This window comes from Rhinatrema bivittatum, chromosome 3, assembly GCF_901001135.1.
Source record: "Rhinatrema bivittatum chromosome 3, aRhiBiv1.1, whole genome shotgun sequence".
Classification (NCBI taxonomy): domain Eukaryota; kingdom Metazoa; phylum Chordata; class Amphibia; order Gymnophiona; family Rhinatrematidae; genus Rhinatrema; species Rhinatrema bivittatum.
Window position 1 is genome coordinate 180866450 of NC_042617.1, and position 21060 is coordinate 180887509.

The 21060-nt window shown below is 45.9% G+C and overlaps 1 protein-coding gene across 3 annotated transcripts in view; it reads right to left on the minus strand.

The window, feature by feature from the left end:
* Positions 1-21060, minus strand: part of RNASET2 (ribonuclease T2) — a 94311-nt gene that overhangs the window by 36879 nt on the left and 36372 nt on the right. For 2 of the 3 annotated variants that reach the window (XM_029594003.1, XM_029594002.1), the window contains exons 5-7: positions 17124-17181; positions 11670-11734; positions 4222-4335 (exon numbers count right to left, since the gene is read on the minus strand). In XM_029594003.1, coding sequence (XP_029449863.1) covers positions 4222-4335; positions 11670-11734; positions 17124-17181 — 237 coding nt within the window. The remainder of the gene's footprint in view (positions 1-4221; positions 4336-11669; positions 11735-17123; positions 17182-21060) is intronic. The other variant, XM_029594004.1, reaches the window with a different exon arrangement.

Below are 21060 nucleotides of genomic sequence, written 5' to 3' on the forward strand. Positions count from 1 at the left end.
CAGTGGCAGGGGATGGCAGGAAATTTGAATCAAACACTTACCAACAAGGGCCCTGAACTTGGTGTTTGAGAAAAAGATAAGTATGGGAAAATAAATGTGGGAACTTGCTGGGCAGACTGGATGGGCCGATTGTTCTTTTTCTGCTGTCATTTCTATGTTTCTATATAACTTTGGAAAAAGTTCTGGATGGTGGCCAAACCAAAAAGCAGTGCCCAAAACTGATAATAGCACCCCAACACCACGCAACGCAGAAAATGATGGTGCTCCAATCGATTGGGAATATGGAGGTATGCCTCCGACAGATCCAATGAGTTCAGAAATTCCCCCGATTACACGGCCATCATCACTGGGCATAATGTTTCCATGCAAAAATGAGTTAACTGCAAATGACAGTTGACTCCTTTGAGATTCAGGATGGGACGAAAGGAGCACTCCTTCTTGGGCACAACGAAATAAATGGAATATCGACCTGTATTTTCTTGAGACAAGGGTACTGGAACCATAGCCCTCAGACTGAAGAGCCTTGACAGTACACTCCACTGCCTGCTTCTTGTGCAGGGAGACATCATGAACAGATCCTGAGGAACACTGCGAAATTCCTGAGCATATCCTTCTCGTATCACCTCCAGGACCCACTGATCCGATGTGATCTCGATCCACCTCTGATAAAAGAGAGAGGCGCCCCCTATCTCTTGTTCCTGGGGTTGGAAAACCTTCATTGGGAGGCTCGGGAGGTTCCACTACAAGAGGCTGTGCCTCGCTCGGGCTTTCTGGGAAAAAGAACTGAGACTTGCCAAAAGTCCAAGTCCTCTGAAAGGTCATCCCTCTGTTGGGACAAAACCACTTGGAACGCCCAAGACGACCCCTCATACCAAAAGGGCACGGCAACTGCTTCTTATCCTCCAGAAACCGAGGAACCAGGGATTCGCCCCACTTACTGGTCAGTTTCTCCAACTCTCTCCCAAAAACAAGAGCAAGCCTTTAAGAGACAATTTTGTAAGATTAGCTTTGGTGGTCGCATCAGCCAACCAATTTCACAGCCATAAACTATGCCTGGCTGCTATTACCAAAGTCACTCCTCTGGCAGAGGTATGGACCAAATCGCAGCCCACATCTGCTAAAAGGGCGGTGGCATGCTCCATAACTGACCTGGGATTCATTCCATAGTCATCAACCTTCTGGAAGAGAAGCAAACAAGAGTGAACCACCATGGAACAACAGGAAGCTATCTGCCATGTCATTGCCACTGCTTCAAATGCTTGCTTAAAGATAGTCTCAATCCTCCTCTATCATGCGCATCTTTCAAGGCCACTCCTTCCTCCACAGGCATAGTCATCCGCTTAAAGACGGCACAGACAAGCGATTCTACTTTTGGAAAATGCAGACACTCTCTCTCCAGTAGATCCAGGAGGTACAAGCTTTCCAAGGTCCAACCCCCTTTGAAATTTGCCTCCAGGGCATCCCACTCAAGATCAATCAATTCTTGAATGGCCTCCATAACAGGAAAAAAAACCAAGAAGCTTTACGCAAAGAAATCAAAATGGGATTTTTCTTTGGTTCAGACAAGGAATCTGTCCCAGGTACTCCCAGCTTCTTCAACATCTGGGAAATCAGGACCAGCAGTTCAACTCTATGAAAAAAACCGCAACATAGTCTTATATGGTTCCAGTCCCGGAGGAATTTCCCCATCCTCCAGAGAGTCAGATCTTATCATCAGCGCCATCCGGATTCCTGTCGGGAATATCTGCAGCTAATCGAGGTGTACTACAGTGCTTAAACATAGTAACGGAAGAGGGAGAGGCCACCACCTGAGGACCACGCCTGAATAAAGGCTTGTAAACCTTGAAAAAAGTCTACCCAAGAAAAGGCAGAAGGATCCAAGCCAAAACCAGAAGGCACTTGTGCTGCACCCACTGAGCTGCCAACCCCTGCTGAGGAACCAGTCAAGGGACTTCCAAGGTCAGGCGTCCCTCCTGACATGTCCATCAGGCTGGAAGAACCAGGCTTAGTAAAATCAGAGGAAGATAATTCTCCCTGAGCCTCTAAGCAGCGCTGGCACAAGTTAGAGGGCACTCCAGGCTGAAATGCCTGATATTATAGGCAGCACAGAAGGAAAGGCACTTAGGTTTCTTAGCCACCGGTGTAATTAGTCCATCAGTACGCTTAACTGGAGACTGAAGATGTATGTCCAGCCGTCTTCATGCTAAAAAATTTAGGGACCAAAATTTAAGCACACAGAATTTAGGTATTCCAAGACTTATGCACCGCAAAACTAAGCACCCTGTCACCGAGCCAAACCTAGGCACATAACCGATATATGCCAGAATGTGCGCACATCCAGTGCACCCAAAAGAAAGTAGGCGCACAATTCAGATACACAGTTGGATGCACTTGTGCGTACTGACGGTCCTGTAGAGGGCAGCTGAATGTGCAGAAAAAAGCATGCGAAAACACAGGCCTACCACACGACACACAGAAAGAAGCCTAACAGCGGGACTTAGCCCACCCGGGCTGTTCAACCCGCCAGGCTGCCCAGTTCCCTTAACCTGCATGGGAGCGGGAATGAATGTCGGAACAGCGTGCCGAGGCCAGAGGAAGTCCTACAACCCCCTCTATTCTGTCTCTGCCTTTTTTTTTTTTTTTTTTTGCCCTTTTAGCAGATGTGGGCTGCGATTGGGTCCATACCTCTGCCAGAGGAGTGGCTTTGGTAATAGCGGCCAGGCATAGTTTATGGCTGTGAAATTGGTTGGCTGATGCGACCTCCCAAGCTAATCTTACAAAATTGTCTTTTAAAGGCTTGCTCTTGTTTTTGGGAGCAAATTGGAGAAACTGGCCAGTAAGTGGGGCGAATTCCTGGTTCTTCGGTTTCTGGAGGATAAGAAGCAGTTGCCGTGCCCCTTTGGTTGAGCTCAGCCTTCCCGGTCGAGTACAGAGACTGTCTCTGCCTGCGGGTGGAGAGGGCATATACTGTCACCGCCACGCTCGGTTTCCTGCACCCGGTGCCTTTCAACTGCTGAATTCAGCTAAGTCCATGCCAGCTGAAGAACCAGCTACCGGACCAAGGCACTCATCTGAGAGACCACGGAAATCACCTCAGGAATTCTCAACTGGAGGAGGGACCATTTGGTATCACCTCAGGAGAGCAGGGCAACTCTAATCTCCAATTAATTCTCCTCTAAACTTTGAAGCAATCCCCAGTAGGAAAATGCACGCCCACCATCTGCTGGGGATGGAGATTACTGACAGGCTGATAACACTGTAGGAGTATATATATACAGTGATGTCAGTTTGCTCTGTCTCCATCTGCTGATAGAGGTGCATAACCCACTGGTCTGAATCCATCTGTCTAGTTGCTAGGAAATGTATATTTTATGCTACTGCATAAACTCTTATCTCTAAAAGGTGTAGACACTCTGCTCCCTTTACATGAAATGAAATGCATACTGATTTAAATAAGTCAGAGGAACAAAAAGAAAACCCTTACAGCAGGAAGAGCCCTCCCCCCCCCCCCCTTCACAGCTGGAGGTTGCATTTATTATTTGAACAGTTAACCATTTAAATTTCAGCTGTTTAAATGGTTAACAGTGGACACCTGAAAGAGACTTCCAATGGAGGAAACAATTGCCAAAACAGTGGAAGAATTCAAGCACACATGGAACAGACTTTTGTAGCATAGGGAGGGAGAAGACCACAGATCAAGTAAGATCTGTGAGAGCACAATAGGCAAGTATAAATGGACAGACTGGGTGGACCAGATGGTCTTTTGTCAACATCTCTTTCTATTTCTCTGTCTGCTTGGGAAATTTATACACAGTTTATTCCATGTCACCCAGTTCAGAAGTAGGCTGCATGAATATTTCTGAAGTATTACAAATTATAAAGCTTGATGCAATCCTTTTAATGGAAGAAAGACACTATATAAATCCAAACTGCAATTATGCATTACAACTACAAAAAAAACAAACAACATTTTCCAACCAAAGAGTATTAACATGCCAATTCTTCTGCCAATGGTCTTGGGGCCCATCCCATCATAAAAAAAAAAAAAAAAAAAGAACATTACCTAATAAGAAAGGGAATTACCCAAAGTGAAAATGGTGCAACTATGAGCGGCTGTTTTTTCAACCTGAGCAGTACAGACAAACTGTTTTTTTTTTTTGTTCCAACTAGTTTTGTTTCTAATTGGCTCAATAAAAATTGGAATGATCTACTGACAGTTACCTATTGAGGTCAACTTTCTTATACATTTCAAGACTTTTGCTAAAGTATTTGTGCTGCGAATTCAGACATTCCAGTTCTGCTGCACAGGTCCCATGTTTCAGCCACTCATGTCTCCTGTGTGAAGAAAGCAAATGTAGTATTTGACATTTCAGTACAAATTAATGCAATGTATCTACTATTTACTACTACTTAACAGTTTTATAGCGCGACACAACATTCACAATTGCACAATGCTGTACAAAACACAAAAAGCGATTGTCCCTGCTCAATAGGCAAACATACAGGACATGAAACTTGGGGTATTTCATAAAGTAATACAATGGTTTAAAAAGAAAGACAGAAAAGAAAGTTAATTAATGAAGCTAAAAGCAGACATTCAGGCCTAAGATTTAAAAGCAGCTTCACCAAAGGTGGGTTTTTAGATGGGATTTAAACACACAGAGAGGGAGCATGACGCAACAGTTCAGGAAGACTCTTCCAAGCACACGGCGCAACCAAGTGGAAAGCACGGAGTGAGGAATTGGAGGTAGAGGAGAAGGGCATAGATAGGAGTGATTTGTTTGATGAGTGCACGAGGAGGGGTGTAGAGAGAGAAAAAGAGAGGAGAGGTGAAGTTCTGCAGAGTGAAGGCATTTGTAGGTGAGAAAGAAGAGCTTGACCTGTACGCAAGAAGGGATAGGGAGCTGATGCAGTGATTTCAGAAGAGGGGTTACGTGAGCATAGGGACTTTGGCGAAAGGTTTAAGTCATGCAGCTGAATTTAGGGGAGACTGCAGTGGAGAGAGATGATTTGCCAGGAGACCTGTGAGGAGCAGGTTGCAATAATCTAAGTGGGAGATGAGAGAGTGGATAAGGATTCTGGTAGTGTGTTCAGAAAGGAAGGTACAGATTTTGACAATGTTACAGAGAAAGAAACGGCGGAGCCAATTTTCAAAGAGTTTAGGCTCCTAACATTTGGAGTTATGCACCTAAATTAGCCCTTTTGAAAATTTACTAGGAACAAGTCCCTAAATTTAGGCTCCTAAAAGTGGGTGGCTATGGGGGGCGGAGTTAGAGCAGCAAAAGTTAGAAACTTAGCACTGATTTTCAGAATTACGCACCTAACTTAGGAGCCTAAATCTAGGCAAATAAATAGCAGGCCTAAATTTTTAGGACTAACTTTTAGAACCCTAAATTTATGTGAATTTTCAGCTGAAAACTTAGGAACCTAACTTAGAGGCCTAAATTTAGAAGCTCAGTTTTGTTTGTTTTTTTAATATCTACCCTGGCATATTTTAGCAAAGTTTTGGATATGCATAGAGAAGGAGAGAGAGGCAAAGAGAACGGGCTGATGGGACCAGGGGGATGACTTATCCACAGAAACGGAAAAAGGAAGAAGAGAAGAGGTAAAAGATAAGGAGCTCTGTCTTGGCCATGTTGAGTTTAAGGGGGCAGCAGGACATCTAGGCAGCAATGTCAGACAAGCAGGCAAAGAACCAGGAACGGATTTCTGGTGAAATTTCTGGTGCAGAAAGGTTGATCTGTGGGGAGTCAGCATAAAAATGGTATTGAAAGCCATGAGAGGAAATTAGAGCACTAAGGGAATTAGAATATAATGAGAAGAGAAGAGGGCCCAGGACAGAACTCTAAGATATACCAATTGATAGTGGAATGGCAATAGAGGAAGAACCAACAGAGGAAACAGCATATTCAAGTAATTTGGAGGCAAAAGGGAGATGGGATGATAGCAGAACAGCTAGGATCCAGTGAGAGCAGAACAGCTAGGATCCAGTGAGAGCAGTATGATTACAGCGCATTTGAAGGCAGCAGGTATATAGTAGCAGCGGAGAGTGATAGACTGAAGATGTCGCAGATGGAAGGGATAACTGCAGTGGATATGGAGCTGAGGAATTGGGTGGGGACAGAAGTTTCCTCCACTGTGACTTCAGGAAAGAAAGCGAGGGTAGCAGAGGCTAAGGGAAGGGTAGAGGAAAGAAGAAGAGGAGAGGCAAGTAAAGGTGACCTGGTTAAGAGCTCAAGACTAACTTTGTGAATCTTGTCATGGAAGTAGTCAGCCAAAGTCTCGGCAGAGAGTGAAGAGGAGGAGAGAGGCGAGGGAAGTTTGAGGAGGGAATTGAGTGTGTCAAAGAGATGGCGAGGGTTGATGTAAGAGTTTGTCAGATGGACATAGTAGTCTTGTTTGGCAAATGCAATAGCAGATTTGGAAGTAGTCAGCATGAATTTGAAATGTATAAAGTATCCATGAGCATGGGATTTTTGTCAGAGAGGTTCTGCAGATCAGACGCAGGAACATAGATAGCGAATTCGAGGGGTGAGCCAAGGCTGGGGTGTAGTGCACTTTTCCGACGGGGTAAGAGGAGGGGCAAAAATGTCTAAGGCTGAAGAGAGTACAGTGTTGTAAGAAGAAACTGCTTCATCAACAGATTCAGACAATGTTGTGAAGGAAAGAAGAGATGAAACAGTGGTGGAAAAGATACAAGGGTCAAAAGATGTAGGTGGTGACTGGGGGGGGGGGGGGGGGGGGGGGGGGGTCTAGTGTGAAAGTTAACAGGTGATGTCTGAGATCAGAAGAACTGAGGTGGAGAAGTCTGAAATACAGCAGTTGGAAGCAAAGACTAGGTCAAGCCAGTGGCCATGCTGGTAAGTAGGGGTGGTAGAGCAGGTTTGGAGATCAAATGAAGAGGTTAAAGAAAGGAGCTTTGAGGTATAAGAGTTAGAGGGGGGTCATCAATATGGAGGTTAAAGTAATCTAGAAACTGAAGTGATTCACAGAAGGCACAATGGAAGTAAAAATGTATTTATTTATTTATAGCTTTTTTATACAGATGTTCGTTTGCACATCGCATCGGTTTACAATGAACAGACAGAAAAACTTAGGATTAGCATCAGAATAAGAAGTTACATCTGAACAATAGAAGAACATCATAAAATTTCAGGGCAGTTAAGTTACAGGAAGTTGGAAGGAGCTTCAGGGTGCGCAGAGGGAGAGAAATAGTTAACTGCATTTTTATATCTCTAGAATAACAAGACTGGTGAGACAGGAGAAAACTTTGTACAAGGACTTTTTTTTTTTATAGTGATACATGAGTTACAGGGCTTGGATGTTAGCGTGGGGGGGAGTTATGGGCGGCCTCGGAGGGAACGGAGGCAGGCTGCGCAGCTCGGCGTGCGCAGGCAGCCAATTTTGCGCAGCCTTGCGCGCGCCGACCCCGGTTTTATTAAAATCCGGCGTACTCTTGTTTGCGCCGGGTGCGCGAACAAAAGTACGCGCTCGCGTACTTTTTAAAAATCTGCCCCATTGTGTTGGGCTCTAGTCTTAGCTCTTGGGGCATTGAGTTCCAGATGGAAGGCCCGGCAAGTGATAGTGCTTGCTCCCTGGTGGAGATGAGGTGTGTTAGTTTGGGTGAGGGTGTCGGAAGGATTCCGTTGTTGGCAGATCTGGTGGCTCTTTTTGGGGATTTGGAAATGGAAGGAGGCATTTAGCCAGTGTAGGTTTTGATTACGTAGGGTCTTGTGTATAATTGTTGGACTCTTAAAGAGGATTCTGATGTGGATTGGGAGCCAGTGGAGGTCATTTAGAATAGGAGTGATGTGATCATTTCTTCGGGTGTTTGTGAGGACTATGGCGGTGGCATTTTGTAACATTTGGAGGGGTTTGAGTGTCGTAGCTGGGAGTCCTAATAGTATAGTGTTGCAGTAATCCATCTTAGAGAAGATTATTGCCTGAAGGACGGTTCGGAAATCATTGTGATGTAGGAAGGGGGGGGTCTTAATTTTTTTAGTACGTGTAGTTTATAATAGCAGTCTTTCATTGTTGTATGTTGCAGTCTGGGAAGCTGCAGTCCAGGTGTGAACCCTTGAACCGAACTACCCTGGTTAGAGTAGCTCGGGAGGCGGAGCCACAGGCACAGGTCTTCACCCGGGAACCAGGAACCCCCCGGGAGGAGCCCGTAGGGTCCTGGAACCTTGGGACTTAGGAGCACAGTAACAGTCTCTATAGAGAAGGCCTGGGCAAGAGTAATCCACAGAGTCCAGCAGCAGGGAACCGGAAGGCCCGGCGAGAGCGGGGCAGTGGATAGAGTCTGTAGCCTGCTGAACAAGCAGTAGGGAGCAGGCCCGGGATCTGAAGTATGCCGTGGAGCGGAGCAGACAGATAACAGGAACAGAGTCTGTAGCGTAACGTAGGCTGTGACCTGCTGAAGGCAGGACCGGGGTCTGTAGCGTGCAAAGAGCCAGACCGGGCAGAGAGTAAAAGGGAGACAAACCCGAGTCAGGCTGGCAGCCAGTAGATGCAGTCTCAGGTGCAGGCAAGGATCGGAGGCTGGCGGCAAGCAGGAGCGGAGTCGGGCACAAGCTGAAGTCAATGGCGGGCTACAGGCAGAGGCGGAGTCGGGAACACGCTGAGGTCAGTGGCAGGCGGCAGGTAGGAACGGAGTCAGGAACAAGCTGAGGTCAATGGCAGGCAGGAACGGAGTCAGGAACAAGCTGAGGTCAAGGCAGGCGGCAGGCAGAAGCGGAGTCAGGAACAAGCTGAGGTCAATGGCAGGCGGCAGGCAGAAGCGGAGTCAGGAACAAGCTGAGGTCAATGGCAGGCGGCAGGCAGAAGCGGAGTCAGGAACAAGCTGAGGTCAATGGCAGGCGGCAGGCAGAAGCGGAGTCAGGAACAAGCTGAGGTCAATGGCAGGCGGCAGGCAGAAGCGGAGTCAGGAACAAGCTGAGGTCAATGGCAGGCGGCAGGCAGAAGCGGAGTCAGGAACAAGCTGAGGTCAATGGCAGGCGGCAGGCAGAAGCGGAGTCAGGAAAAAGCTGAGGTCAATGGCAGGCGGCAGGCAGAAGCGGAGTCAGGAACAAGCTGAGGTCAATGGCAGGCGGCAGGCAGAAGCGGAGTCAGGAACAAGCTGAGGTCAACCGGGAAGCAGAACAGCAGAAGCGCAACTAAGAACTACTAACAGTAGCGACCCTCGTTGCAAGGCAATGAGAAGGCAGATGAACGCCGGTTAAATCAGGCTTGGGGCATGACATCGTTAAGCCAGGCGGGGCCAGACTTCCGGTGACCGTACGTCCATAATGCGCGTCCTCGCGCGCACGCGTGGCAGCAGCGAGATGACCCAGTAATGGCGGACGCCCCAAAGGCCCAGCAGAGCCGCGGAAGCGGCGTTCCCGGCATCGGAGGTGAGCCCTGAGTTCAGCAAAAAGAGGGGAAGCGGTGGAGACTGCAACAGTTGTATTCATGAATTTTTTTAAATTTAATTAGTTAAGATTACAGCTAGGTCTTTCACCTTGCTGCTTCTAGTTGTGAGGATGGCATGGTTTCTTTTTTTACCCATGTCTCTGGGCACACTGCACAGCACTTCCTCTTCCGGGCCACAGGACAGGAAGAAGGAAAGGCCATTGGCTCTACTGCCACTGTCCCAAATGGTTTCTATCAGTAATTTTGCTGCATTCCACCTGGGCTATCAGCATTTCAAGCCCAGGCAGAGGAATAGTGTGACTTATTGGAGCAGAAGAGAGGGAGAAATGTGCAACCAAGTTACACCTGCATGTACTTCGCAACATACCAGTTGAGAACCGCTTCACTAATGAATACAGATCGTATTGAAAGAGCAATCATTATTCGAGGATGTTACCCTCTTTGCAAGGGTTGGAAATGTTTCAATTAAAAATAGAACAATTAGGATGGAGCCACTCAAAGACAGTAACTTTCAAGCCAGTGCATAAGCTCATATTGGCGCGTGTGCATCGGCCCACACCCAAGGATGCAGACACTTTATAACTTGCGTGCGTATATGGTCGCTTTGTAAAATACGGTTGGCGTGCACTGAGCCCTATTTGTGCATGGATCCCCTAACTGATGAGCGAACTGGGCTTTTAAAATTCACTTTCTGAATACCGAACACATCAGCATATACCAAGAGGACTAACAATTTTTAAAGGAACCTAAGCTGTGCATAGAAGATAACTTGTTTCTTTCAAAATGCAACACTATTTTGAACATGTTCCCTTGATTTGATGCTGCTGGTTATAGACTCCTAAAAACACCAGATGCTATTTCCCAGCCTTTAGCCTACCCTTGACTAGGGGGGGTCCAGCGTCTCAAGTATGGGTGGCTGGCTCATGCTCCCTACAATCCAGTCAAAACTCCATCCCAGGGTTTGGCTGGGGTGCTGACCGCGAGAGCTCACCCTCTGCTAACGGGAGCGAGGGGCCAGGAGGACAGTACTTCTTCTGGTGGTAGAATGACCTCTTTTGACTCTGTCTCACAGACCACCTGGCTGAGAAGAGTGGGTCTGAAGTGCTGGCAGAAAGATGTTGGAGAGTCTCATGGTGATCCCGCAACTGGGCCACCGCATCCCTCACCATATCTCCGAAGAGATTCTCTCCAGTGCATGGCAAGTCAATGAGTCTTTCCTGTACCTCCAGTCGGAGATCTGAGGCTCACAGCCATGCCATTCTGTGTGTGTATGGCCTACTGGCCTTCAGTCTGCTGTGTGTGTGTGGCCTTCGGGCCTTCTGCCGTCCCTTGCTGGGTGTGTGTGGCTTTAGGGCCTTTTGCCTTGTTCTGCTGCCTTCGGGCTTATGTGTTTCATGTTCAGTGTTAGTGCTGTCCTGGTTTGTCTGTCCAGTTCTCTGTCAGTCTTGTTTCCCCAGTTCAGTCACTTATACCTCCAGTCATTATCACTCTTACCTGCACGCTTCCTGAATTCATCCTTACCAGCACCCAGTTCCAGTTTTCTGTACACCTTTACCTGCATTCACTTTCACACATACCTCCATGCTGTTCCAGTATTCAAGTTCACCCTTACCTCCAGGCATCTGGTATCAGATATCTCCAGCCAGTGTTAGACTCCATCTGCCTATTCCACCTTCCCAGTTGCCCATAGGGTTCACTCATTCCTGCCTGCACCAGCCAGTATCTAGACTTTTCTGCAGCCCTGCCTCTCTCCACCCTGAGACACCCCTGTTAGTGGTGTTCACGACTCCTGACCTGTGCCCATTCGTAACAGACAATTCAAGGAAGAAATTTCAAAGTTGTTCAATTTTTTTTTGATACAAAAGATGGATTTTTACTTGTTTTCAAAATTTCCGCTCTCTTCTAAAGGGCGAATTTGCTTTCACGCCACCAACGGGGAGACGAGTGCAGAACAAACTGGGGGAAGAGGAATCACAAAAAGCAGCCGGCAATCCAGTCTTACCACTACCAGATGTTTACTGCAATACCAGCATAACTGGCCGGCATTTCAGTTCTAGCTACAGATCCCCATCATCCTGACCAAAATGTGGGTTACGTAAGCATTTGGTTGCAGTACAGTTCTGATGTTCACGTCTATCTGCAATTCATTTATAAAGAACGGAAGATCGTAAGTTCACCTCTGCACTCACAAATACAATTGTACCGAATGTCAATTTGGCTGACGGCACTTTTCATTTTAAGCAGGAACAAAAACTCACCAAAACTTAGAGCCGTTTGGATGGAGAACATCAGGCCACCAGTGTTCCAGCTCAGGCAAAAGATCCTTGGGGAAGGGAAAAAATGAACAAGCTTGAAGATCTATTTTTTATGTACTGGCCCTAAATTCAAAAACTTTTCAATTCAGACCTTTATATTGTAAAATTCTAGAGTCAAGTAAATATCTGGGAAAGTTTAGATGTGTGAATGTCCCATGGGGATTTTCTGTACTGGACAGTTTTACACACTTCTGTACTTCACACAACAGACAATTTTAAAGCACTCTTCAGCATGACTCTTGAAGTTATGATCTGGGGCATCTCCTAGGCCTGTCTGCATAAATTTAACATGGGGTGGGAAGTAAGGTGACCAACCAGTATACGAGTATCATGGCCAGTCCAAGTCATTCCTTATTTATCTCAAAAATAGGACTCAATATTATACAACATAGTACGCATTTTTTTTTTTTACTTTTAAAATTAAAGTAGGATTTCAACACCAGATTAATTGGAAGGACAATTATATGAGGATGGCACCAGCCTGGATAGAAGACCCAGTGCTGTAGCTGGGCTCAGGCCAAGGAGAGCTACTGCTACACCTGCACTTGGGTGCAAGGAAGAGACACTGTGGCAGGTGGAAAGATACTAGAAGACAGCGTTTGGGGGTGGAGGGGAGAAGCAATGGAAGAGCTGAGGGTGGAAGAGGGAGGGGAAGGGAAAGCCAGAAGAGAGGGAAGGAGGAGGACAGGAGAGAGAAAAAGGAAAAGAAGCTGGAGGAAGGGGAGAGCAAGAAGTCAAAAGCAGGTAAAAACAAAAACAAACAACGTAAGATAAGCAAAAGACCCACAGAACAGACAAAAAAAAAAAAAGGAAAAGGGGAAAAAAGTATCTGTGTCCTAAAACCTTCTGACTGGAGCTCAAGTTTTATAATTTTTTTTTAAACTCCTAAGTACAATTTTACAACTAGTTTAAGGGAAGGATCATTAGTCATCCACTTGTCCCTCCCTATAATGTAAAATCACATCTTTTTTTTTTTTATTAAAGTACTAAACAATTGCACCACCCAAACTTTAGTCGTCCCCCCAAAACTGTAGTAGCGAATGATTTTTTTAGACACAGTTTACAGTGAAGTACTGTGCCAGACGATGGTGTCAGGCAGTACCCGTTTCCATGTGCACATGCACAGAGTTTTACACGTTGTGAAACTCCACGAGCAGGGAATTTATGCAGACAGTCAATCTTATGCACATTAACTTCCCATGCATGTGCACATGAAACAGAGAACAGCAGGAAGGGCACCCCACAAATAATCACATTCTCTCTCGCGCGCACACACACACACACACACTCAGGGCCGCCATCAGGAATTTTGAGGCCCCATACAGCCAAAATGTCTGGGCCACAAGCATTCAGTGGATAAAGTATATGCAACAATGTTTATACCTATGTGTAAACTCCACCATAGGTGTAAAAAAATAAAAACAAGTCAACAAACTCAAATCACTTAGATAAATGCACAGTATCTGAGAAATCCAGTGGGTTCTATCCAATAAAGCAGTTCAGTGTGAGTACTGAATTGTGTCCATCTCGACTCATAGTGGAAATAACAGCAAATTCAGGTTTATGAAGCAATCAGTCTTCTTACTTTCTGATTTGCAAAATCTTTAATTAAGTCTTTGTAACTGAGTTGTCTGGCAAGCTCATGCTCAATAGAGAGAATTGCCAGGCCGTTTAGACGTTGTTCACTCTCTTTTCTGCTTCCGTTTTTGAGAGCCAGATTTGTGATGGTACATTCTTTGGGGTTATCAGAATTTACTAGAGACAAATAATGAACATTTGCTAGTAATCAAGGTCTATGATAAACTGCTTACTATGTATAAGGCCGTGTTCCAACTGTGTTCTATATAACAAAGAAAGTCTGTTGCAAAATCATTTTAGTAGCTGCTGCTTATAATAATAAAATGCATTTAATCAAGAAAAGAGAAAAAAAAGTGCTTCTCGCACATAAAAAACTGTCTTACTATGCTTTGGGCCTTCCCGATCATACACATTATGTGCTTGATTACGGAAGCCGAAAATTCAATGTAAACCCTCCCTCATGTGGCCATTCATTCAGCGGTTGACTTGTTAGGCCTAGTTCACACAAATAGATAATGCACCAGCCCCCCAGTAATAAATAGATAATACACCAGACGTCCCCCCAGTAATAAATAGATAATGCACCAGCTCCCCCCAGTAATAAATAGATAATGCACCAGACGTCCCCCCAGTAATAAATAGATAATGCACCGGCAAAACAAACTTGTTACTTACTCTTTGCGCTCCGGGGACTCCGCGGCTCCTCGGCCTCCAGCTAGCAAGCAGACAGCGACGGCCCGCGCGCTTTGCCGGCGCATACTGTCTGACACGGCGGTGACGTCACAGCCGCGTCAGACAGTGAACGCTGGCAGGACAGAGCGCGCGGACGAGTCTCTGTCTGCGGTGCTCTGTAAATCAATGCTATGCGTGTCTAAAAGACACGCATAGCATTGATTCTCTCCCTTCTCTGGGGCCCGCACCCAGGGCCGGCTCCAGGTTTCAGTAGGCCCCTGGGCGACAGACTGTCGGAGAGAGCCTCAGTGGGCCTCTTTGCCATGAACTAATACATCCCCCAAGCGCACCTGCCGCCTGGCGGCTGCGGGCCCCCATATGTGGCAGTAGATCCTGGGGCCCCATACTGCAGGCCCAAGAATACTGCCCTGATGGCGGCCCTGCACACACTCTCTCCCAACCTGCAGCCAAAGCACACACACACACCCACACACACACACTCCCAACCTGCAGCCAAAGCACACGTTCACACAGTTCAAAACACAAGCCAGGGCCAAGTTTCAAGAGGATGCAGCCCATGGCTTCACCACTCTCCTATGTTTGCTGACTCAATCATCAGCGAATGAAATGGGGAAACGAGGGTGAAGAGGAGCTATTGGGAGAAGGCTGGGGAGAAGAGGCTGAGGGAATGAGAATCCCTTAAAATAACTGCTAGAGGTAAAGAATGCCTTTGGAAAATTTTGTGTGTATGCAATGGAGTGCACTTTTCCAATTTTGGGGGTCATTTATCAAAGTGCTATATGGTGTTTTCGCATGCAAAAAATGCCATTAACACATGCAAAAGCACCATAACACATGATGCGATGCAAATAACAAAGAGGGGAGGAATTGTGGGCTCACAGTTTTGCAAATTCCTATCGCACAGCTTTACGCAAATGAAAAAGGTGTAGTTAATTAAAATTCGCGTTAAAGCTGTGCGATAGGGCTTTGCAAAACTGTGAGCCCAGCCCACTTGGCCAAAAATCCCGCCCCAATATCCTCCCCTTTTTCTTATTTGTATCACACCATGCTTTATGGTGCTTTTGCATGCGTTAATGGTGTTTTTTGCATGCAAAAATGCCATTATAGCACTTTGATAAATGACCCCCTTTGTTTGTTATAATGCTCGATTACAAGCACACGCTCTGCCTCCTCCTCCAGCACAAAAAGACCCCACAGGATGGGCATGGTGGAGGAAAAATGAATCGATTCCTTCCTCCCACCCACTGTGTGACTTTCCCTTTCACAAAACCCTCAAGCAATATTGGCAATTTGGCATGCTGCACTGCTGCTGTGCCAAAGCAGCCCTGGGTCCCTCCCCAAACAAAACATCTGTTATTTAAAAGAAAATGGGTTTGCTATCTCAGATATATGTTGTTCTATTGAATGAAATATACAACTGAAAAAGAGCAACACTGAACACCACACAGAAATGGAAATAAAAACCACCTGTCTACATAAATGCACACCAGTTCCCATTCCTTGCCTCAGCAGAAATTCAATGACAATTTAAAAAGATTCCAGACCTGCCGGTAGTCATCAGCATTTGGCCACCATGGTTCGGAGCTTGTCCTAGGTACTGGACAGAGCTCAGGCACGCGAGAAAAGGAAACGCAGCATGGATCTTATATTGCTTTCAATAACACACCTCTAATCTGGTAGCAAATGTGTTATTTGCTAGAGGTACACAGCCAAGAAGTTTTCAGGGGGTTTTCTTGTGTCATTTGTGTGAGGTTTTTTCATTTCGTTTTATATCATCCCATTTTAGTGTGCACTAATTGGAAAGAAACAAAATGACAGCACATTCCTAGTATTTACTCTTGATTCACTGCAGCTTAAAATGTGCACTACAAGAGGAATAGAGAATAAGCTCCACTTTAATCCTGGTGGTAACTAATTCCACCAAAGGAAACAGTTTCACTCTTAAAATTAGTCTTTTCAAGAGAAACTAGATTAAAGTGCACATAAGTGACATTTTGGTGTCTAATCTGAAAGCAGTCATAAATTTGTAGGAGTAGGCAGTGACATTTAGGGTTTTGTCGCTCTTGGACACAGTCTGTGCACCTTCCCCCTTCTCACTCCCAGTAAGGTAAGACAGCAGGGAGCAGAGGGTCTGAGGCACAAAGCCACAGTTTGTTGGGCAGCTCAGGGGTAGATTCTGTGGCAAAAATAAGAAAAATTTCAGAACACTAGCTGACCTGCCATCTTTTATATTACACTATAAAAATGAAGTAATTTTCTAAACTTGCTTGTGTCTGTACACATTTTTTTTTAATTGGATGAGAAAGAGAGATCAAGTATCAGTACAAGAAGGAAATCTCAATAACATAGGGAAGCAAGACCTGCAGCTCGCTCCCTCCAACCAACAGGGATGGTCACAAACCTGAGATGGAGAAGAAGACAGAGAGGGAGGTTCTGGGATTGAGGAAGGGGAGGAGGAGAGTTTTGGGAATGGGTTCCAGGATCTGGGGAGAAAGGAAAGTTAGGAAAGATGGGAGGTTCCAGGATCTGGGGGAAAGAATCTGAGATCAAGGAAGAAATTATACAAATTTCAGTAGGCATGAGAAGGAAAAGCAGGTATCCTTCCTATGCTTTGGTCCTGCTCCCCCCTTGCATCCCTTCGCTAAGTTTTCATCAAATCTGGCACACACATACAATCCTGGCACCAAGCTCTTTTGTCTCACTCACAAACCTTGGCTCCTTCCTCCTGTTCCCATCTCTCATACAGACATTCCTCAGTTGATCTCCTCTCATCCCTCAGCTTCTCTCCTAATGATCCTCACTCAGCCCCTCCTAACCTCCCCAAAATGATCCCCATTTGCTCCCTCTGTTTCAGGCTCACATCCTCCCATCTTGTTTCCTGCACACTGCCTGGGAGGGGAGGGGCTGGATCAGGAAGCAGAGGGTTGTTCTCTGCTGACTGATCAGCCAGCCTACTGCCCCCAGATATTTGGCGCAATAGGAACAAGCCTAGTGTGCCTATTGACAAACTCAGGCCTGGGAGTAGGCATATAATACTTGTATAATTTAAGTATTCACTCACAGGCAGAGTTTACAGGATCATAAGTATAGAGCGATATGAAGAAAATAAAAGCTATTAAATAATACCTGAACTTCACTTATGTTGAAGGGCCATGATTTGTTGCACATCTCTGCTTTACCAGGCCTGAAAAAGAACAATGAAGAGACAATGGAAAGAACCGAGAGGACAAAAAGTAAGGAAAAGCTTTGTTATAGGGCAGTGGCTCCCAAACCTATTCTGGAGGACCCCCTACCAGTCAGGTTTCCAGGAAATCCACAATGAATATGCATGAGATAAAATTTGCATATTATGGAGGCAATGCATGCAAATTTATCACATGCATATTTGTTGTGGATATCCTGGGGAGGTCCTCTAGGAGAGGTTTGGGAACCTCTGTTATAGGGATTCCCATGAAGTCCTGTGCTTTTATACTTAAAGGCTATCCGTACCATGTCTTAATGTAACTTACAAGATAATTCCCTTCTCTTGAATCCTCTACACCAGGCCAGATGCATGGATTTATGCCCCCTACTAGCAGAAGGAGACAGAAGACACACCATTGATTGTGACGTCTTTGGTTGTTACCATGATACAGCTCCAGTAAAAGCCAGTATTGTTAATTCAAAGCCATGAAAAATAAACTGATTCAAAAGTAACCTGTAAACATGAAATACAACACCAAAAAAGGATCCTCTTCCAAGAAAATACCATCCGGAGAAACAACGAAAGGCAAAATAATAAGGACTTCCAGTTGTCCTTTAAACAAGAATAATCAATTTTTGAAATCTGAGGTACATCAAAATAAAAAAAAAAAACAAACTGAACAGGGTTCAACTTCTCAGGAGGGTCCTGGACTGGTGTAGTAGGATTCAAGGAAAGGAAATTATCCGGTAAGTTAAAATTTCTCCTTCTTTATCATCCTCCTGCACCATTTCAGATGTGTGAAAAGTTCCCAAGCCCAATTAATCTGGGAGGAAAGAAAAGGCTAATAAGAACAGCACCAAAAGCTGCATCCTCCCATGCATGCACATCCAATCTATAATGCTTAGGGGTAGATTTTCAGAGCCCTGCTCGCCTAAATCCGCCCAAAACCGGGCGGATTTAGGCGAGCAGGGCCCTGCGCGCCGGGAAGCCTATTTACATAGGCCTCCCGGCGCGCGCAGAGCCCCGGGACTCGCGTAAGTCCCGGGGTTCTCGGAGGGGGGCGTGTCGGGGGGGCGGGCCCGGTCGTCGCGGCGTTCCGGGGGCGTGTCGGCAGCGTTTTGGGGGCGGGTACGGGGCGTGGCTACGGCTCGGGGGCGTGGCCGCGCCCTCCGTACCCGCCCCCAGGTCGCGGCCCGGCGCGCAGCAGGCCCGCTGGCGCGCGGGGATTTACGTCTCCCTCCGGGAGGCGTAAATCCCCCGACAAAGGTAAGGGGGGGGTGTAGACAGGGCCGGGCGGGTGGGTTAGGTAGGGGAAGGGAGGGGAAGGTGAGGGGAGGGCAAAGGAAAGTTCCCTCCAAGGCCGCTCCGATTTCGGAGCGGCCTTGGAGGGAACGGGGGGAGGCAGCGCGGCTCGGCGCGCGCAGGCTATACAAAATCGATAGCCTTGCGCGCGCCGATCCAGGATTTTAGTGGATACGCGCGGCTCCGCGCGTATCTACTAAAATCCAGCGTACTTTTGCTTGAGTCTGATGCGCAAGCAAAAGTAGGCTGATCGCGCTTCTTTTAAAATCTACCCCTTAGTGAACATGCACAAAGAAAACCAGGTAACCGCTTTGCGAATATCTTCCAGGGAGTGAGGTGTTGACTCTGCCCATAAAGAAGCTTGAGTTCTTGTTGAATGAACCCAATGGCCTTATGTAGCCTGACAGTCTTTCAGTAGGTAAACAAATGATTGTTTCTTTAATCTACATAGGCAAAGAAACTTTGGAAGCGTCCTTGCCCTTATGTAGCCCTCCAAACAATCTGTCAAAATTTTCAGACTGGATTGGTAACCTTCAAATATCTAATAAAAATTCTGACGGACAGCTAAAAAATTAGAGACATCTATTTTTACCGCTGCACGCCTCCCTCAAGAATGCTAGGAAATGGATTGGTTGAAGTGAAACAGAGAGATCACTTTTGATAAAAGGGAAGGGACTGGGAAAAAAAACCCAAAACAAAAACAGAATCTGGGGAGAAAACGAGAAAAGGATCTCTATACAACAACAACACCTGTAACTCAAATCCATCTCGTAGAACAAATAGTGACCAGAAAAATCATCTTCAGGAACAGATCTGAGAAAACTGATATGAACTTTGTCTAGTCCCACAATGTGAGATGCTGAGATTTGTAGTAGATTTTGTTCTGCCTGCCTGAACAGGGCCTTAGCAACCCCTTGGCTCTGGGGGTCTCCCTTCTTGTTGACATAAGCCATTGCCGTGGCATTATCAGAAAGGACTCTGATTACCTTTCCCTTCACCACTGGCAGGAAGTAAAGCAATGCTAACCTGATTGCTCTGGTTTCCAGCTTGATGATGGATCAAGAGCGCCTTCTCAGGACTCCAAAATCTCTGCTACTTGATCCTGGCAGTGGGCACCCCCACACATCAGGTTTGCATCTATTAAAAACACCCAGGAAGGAGATTCCAAATTAATTCCTCTCTGTAAGATTAAAGACGTTGTCCACCACAAGAGGCCATTGCTTTTCCAACCTCAGACGGGGAAGATAGTCTTGTATGAAAGAGGACCATCGAGAAAGCAAAGAAAGCTGCAGAGGGTACATGTGACCTCTGGCCCATGGCACAATATCTAAGGTGGCTGCCCAATAGGTATTCCAAGCTCTGGGTGCAGTCTGAGAAAGACAATTTTGTACCTGGCTGATGATTTTGGATTTTTTTCCCCCAAGTCAGAAAATTCACTTGACCCATCTTTGTATTGAAAAGAGCTCCTAGATATCCCAGAGAGACTGAGAAGGCTGTAACCTGCTCTTGATGAAAGTTGATTATCCAGTCCAAACTTTCAAAAGTTTATACTACCCTTTTGGCAAATGTGAGGCTCTCTTGGAAGGACCTGGCTCTGATTATGCAACTGTCCAAATAAGGATGGATCAAAATCCCTCCTCTTTTCTCAAGAAAGCTGCCACAACTACCATTACCTTGGTAAATGTTCTTGGAGCTATGGCAAGACCAAAAGAAAGACTTTTAATTGAAAGTGTTTTTCAAAGTTCAGAAATAGAAAAATATTTGATGGTCTTCCCTGATGGGAATATGGAAATATGCTTCCAAGAGATCTAGACACCAAAGAACCCTTTCTGTATCACCACTAACACTGACTGGTGGATCTTCATTCGAAAATGTGAGGCATGAAGGCTCTTATTTACTCCCTTGAAATTGAGAATGGGTCGGAAGGATCCATCCTTCCCTGGAACCAAAATGCCTAAATGAAATATCAACCGTGACCCAGGGCTTCGAGTGGAACGGAAAACACTGCTGAAGCTTTTCAATGGCAGCCTGAATCGCTACCTTTTTGACAGGTGACAAGCAGAGGGAAAATATAAAGACATCAGAATCTGGAACAGCAAAATTCTAGGGCATAACCATTTTGAATCACATCCAAATCCCACTGATTGGAAGTTAAGTGGGTCTACTCCTGGTAAAACTGATGAAGGTGATCACCAACAGGCATCTGCAAGGTATGGACCTGCTAACTTTCCTTGGGAAGAATAAGAGATCTCTGCAAAACCAGATGACCCTCCTCTGGTCTTTCTGGCTTTTCAAAAGGACTGATAACAACTGGGAAGATGACTACTTCCCTAGTCTATGCTTTCTAGAATCCCTACATTGACCATGGCTTTTGCTAGCCCTATAATAAGGTCAAACCTTTTCCTCTCAAAGTCTTTGTGGCTTAACTTCACTAAGTTTCTTGACCAGCTTCTCTAGATCACCAAACAATTTTCCTTTAAAGAGAAGTTTACTTAAGATGGGCTTGGGATGTTGCATCAGGCAACCAATGTCAAAGCCATAAAATCTCCTTGCAGCCACAGAAAATGCAGATCTTGA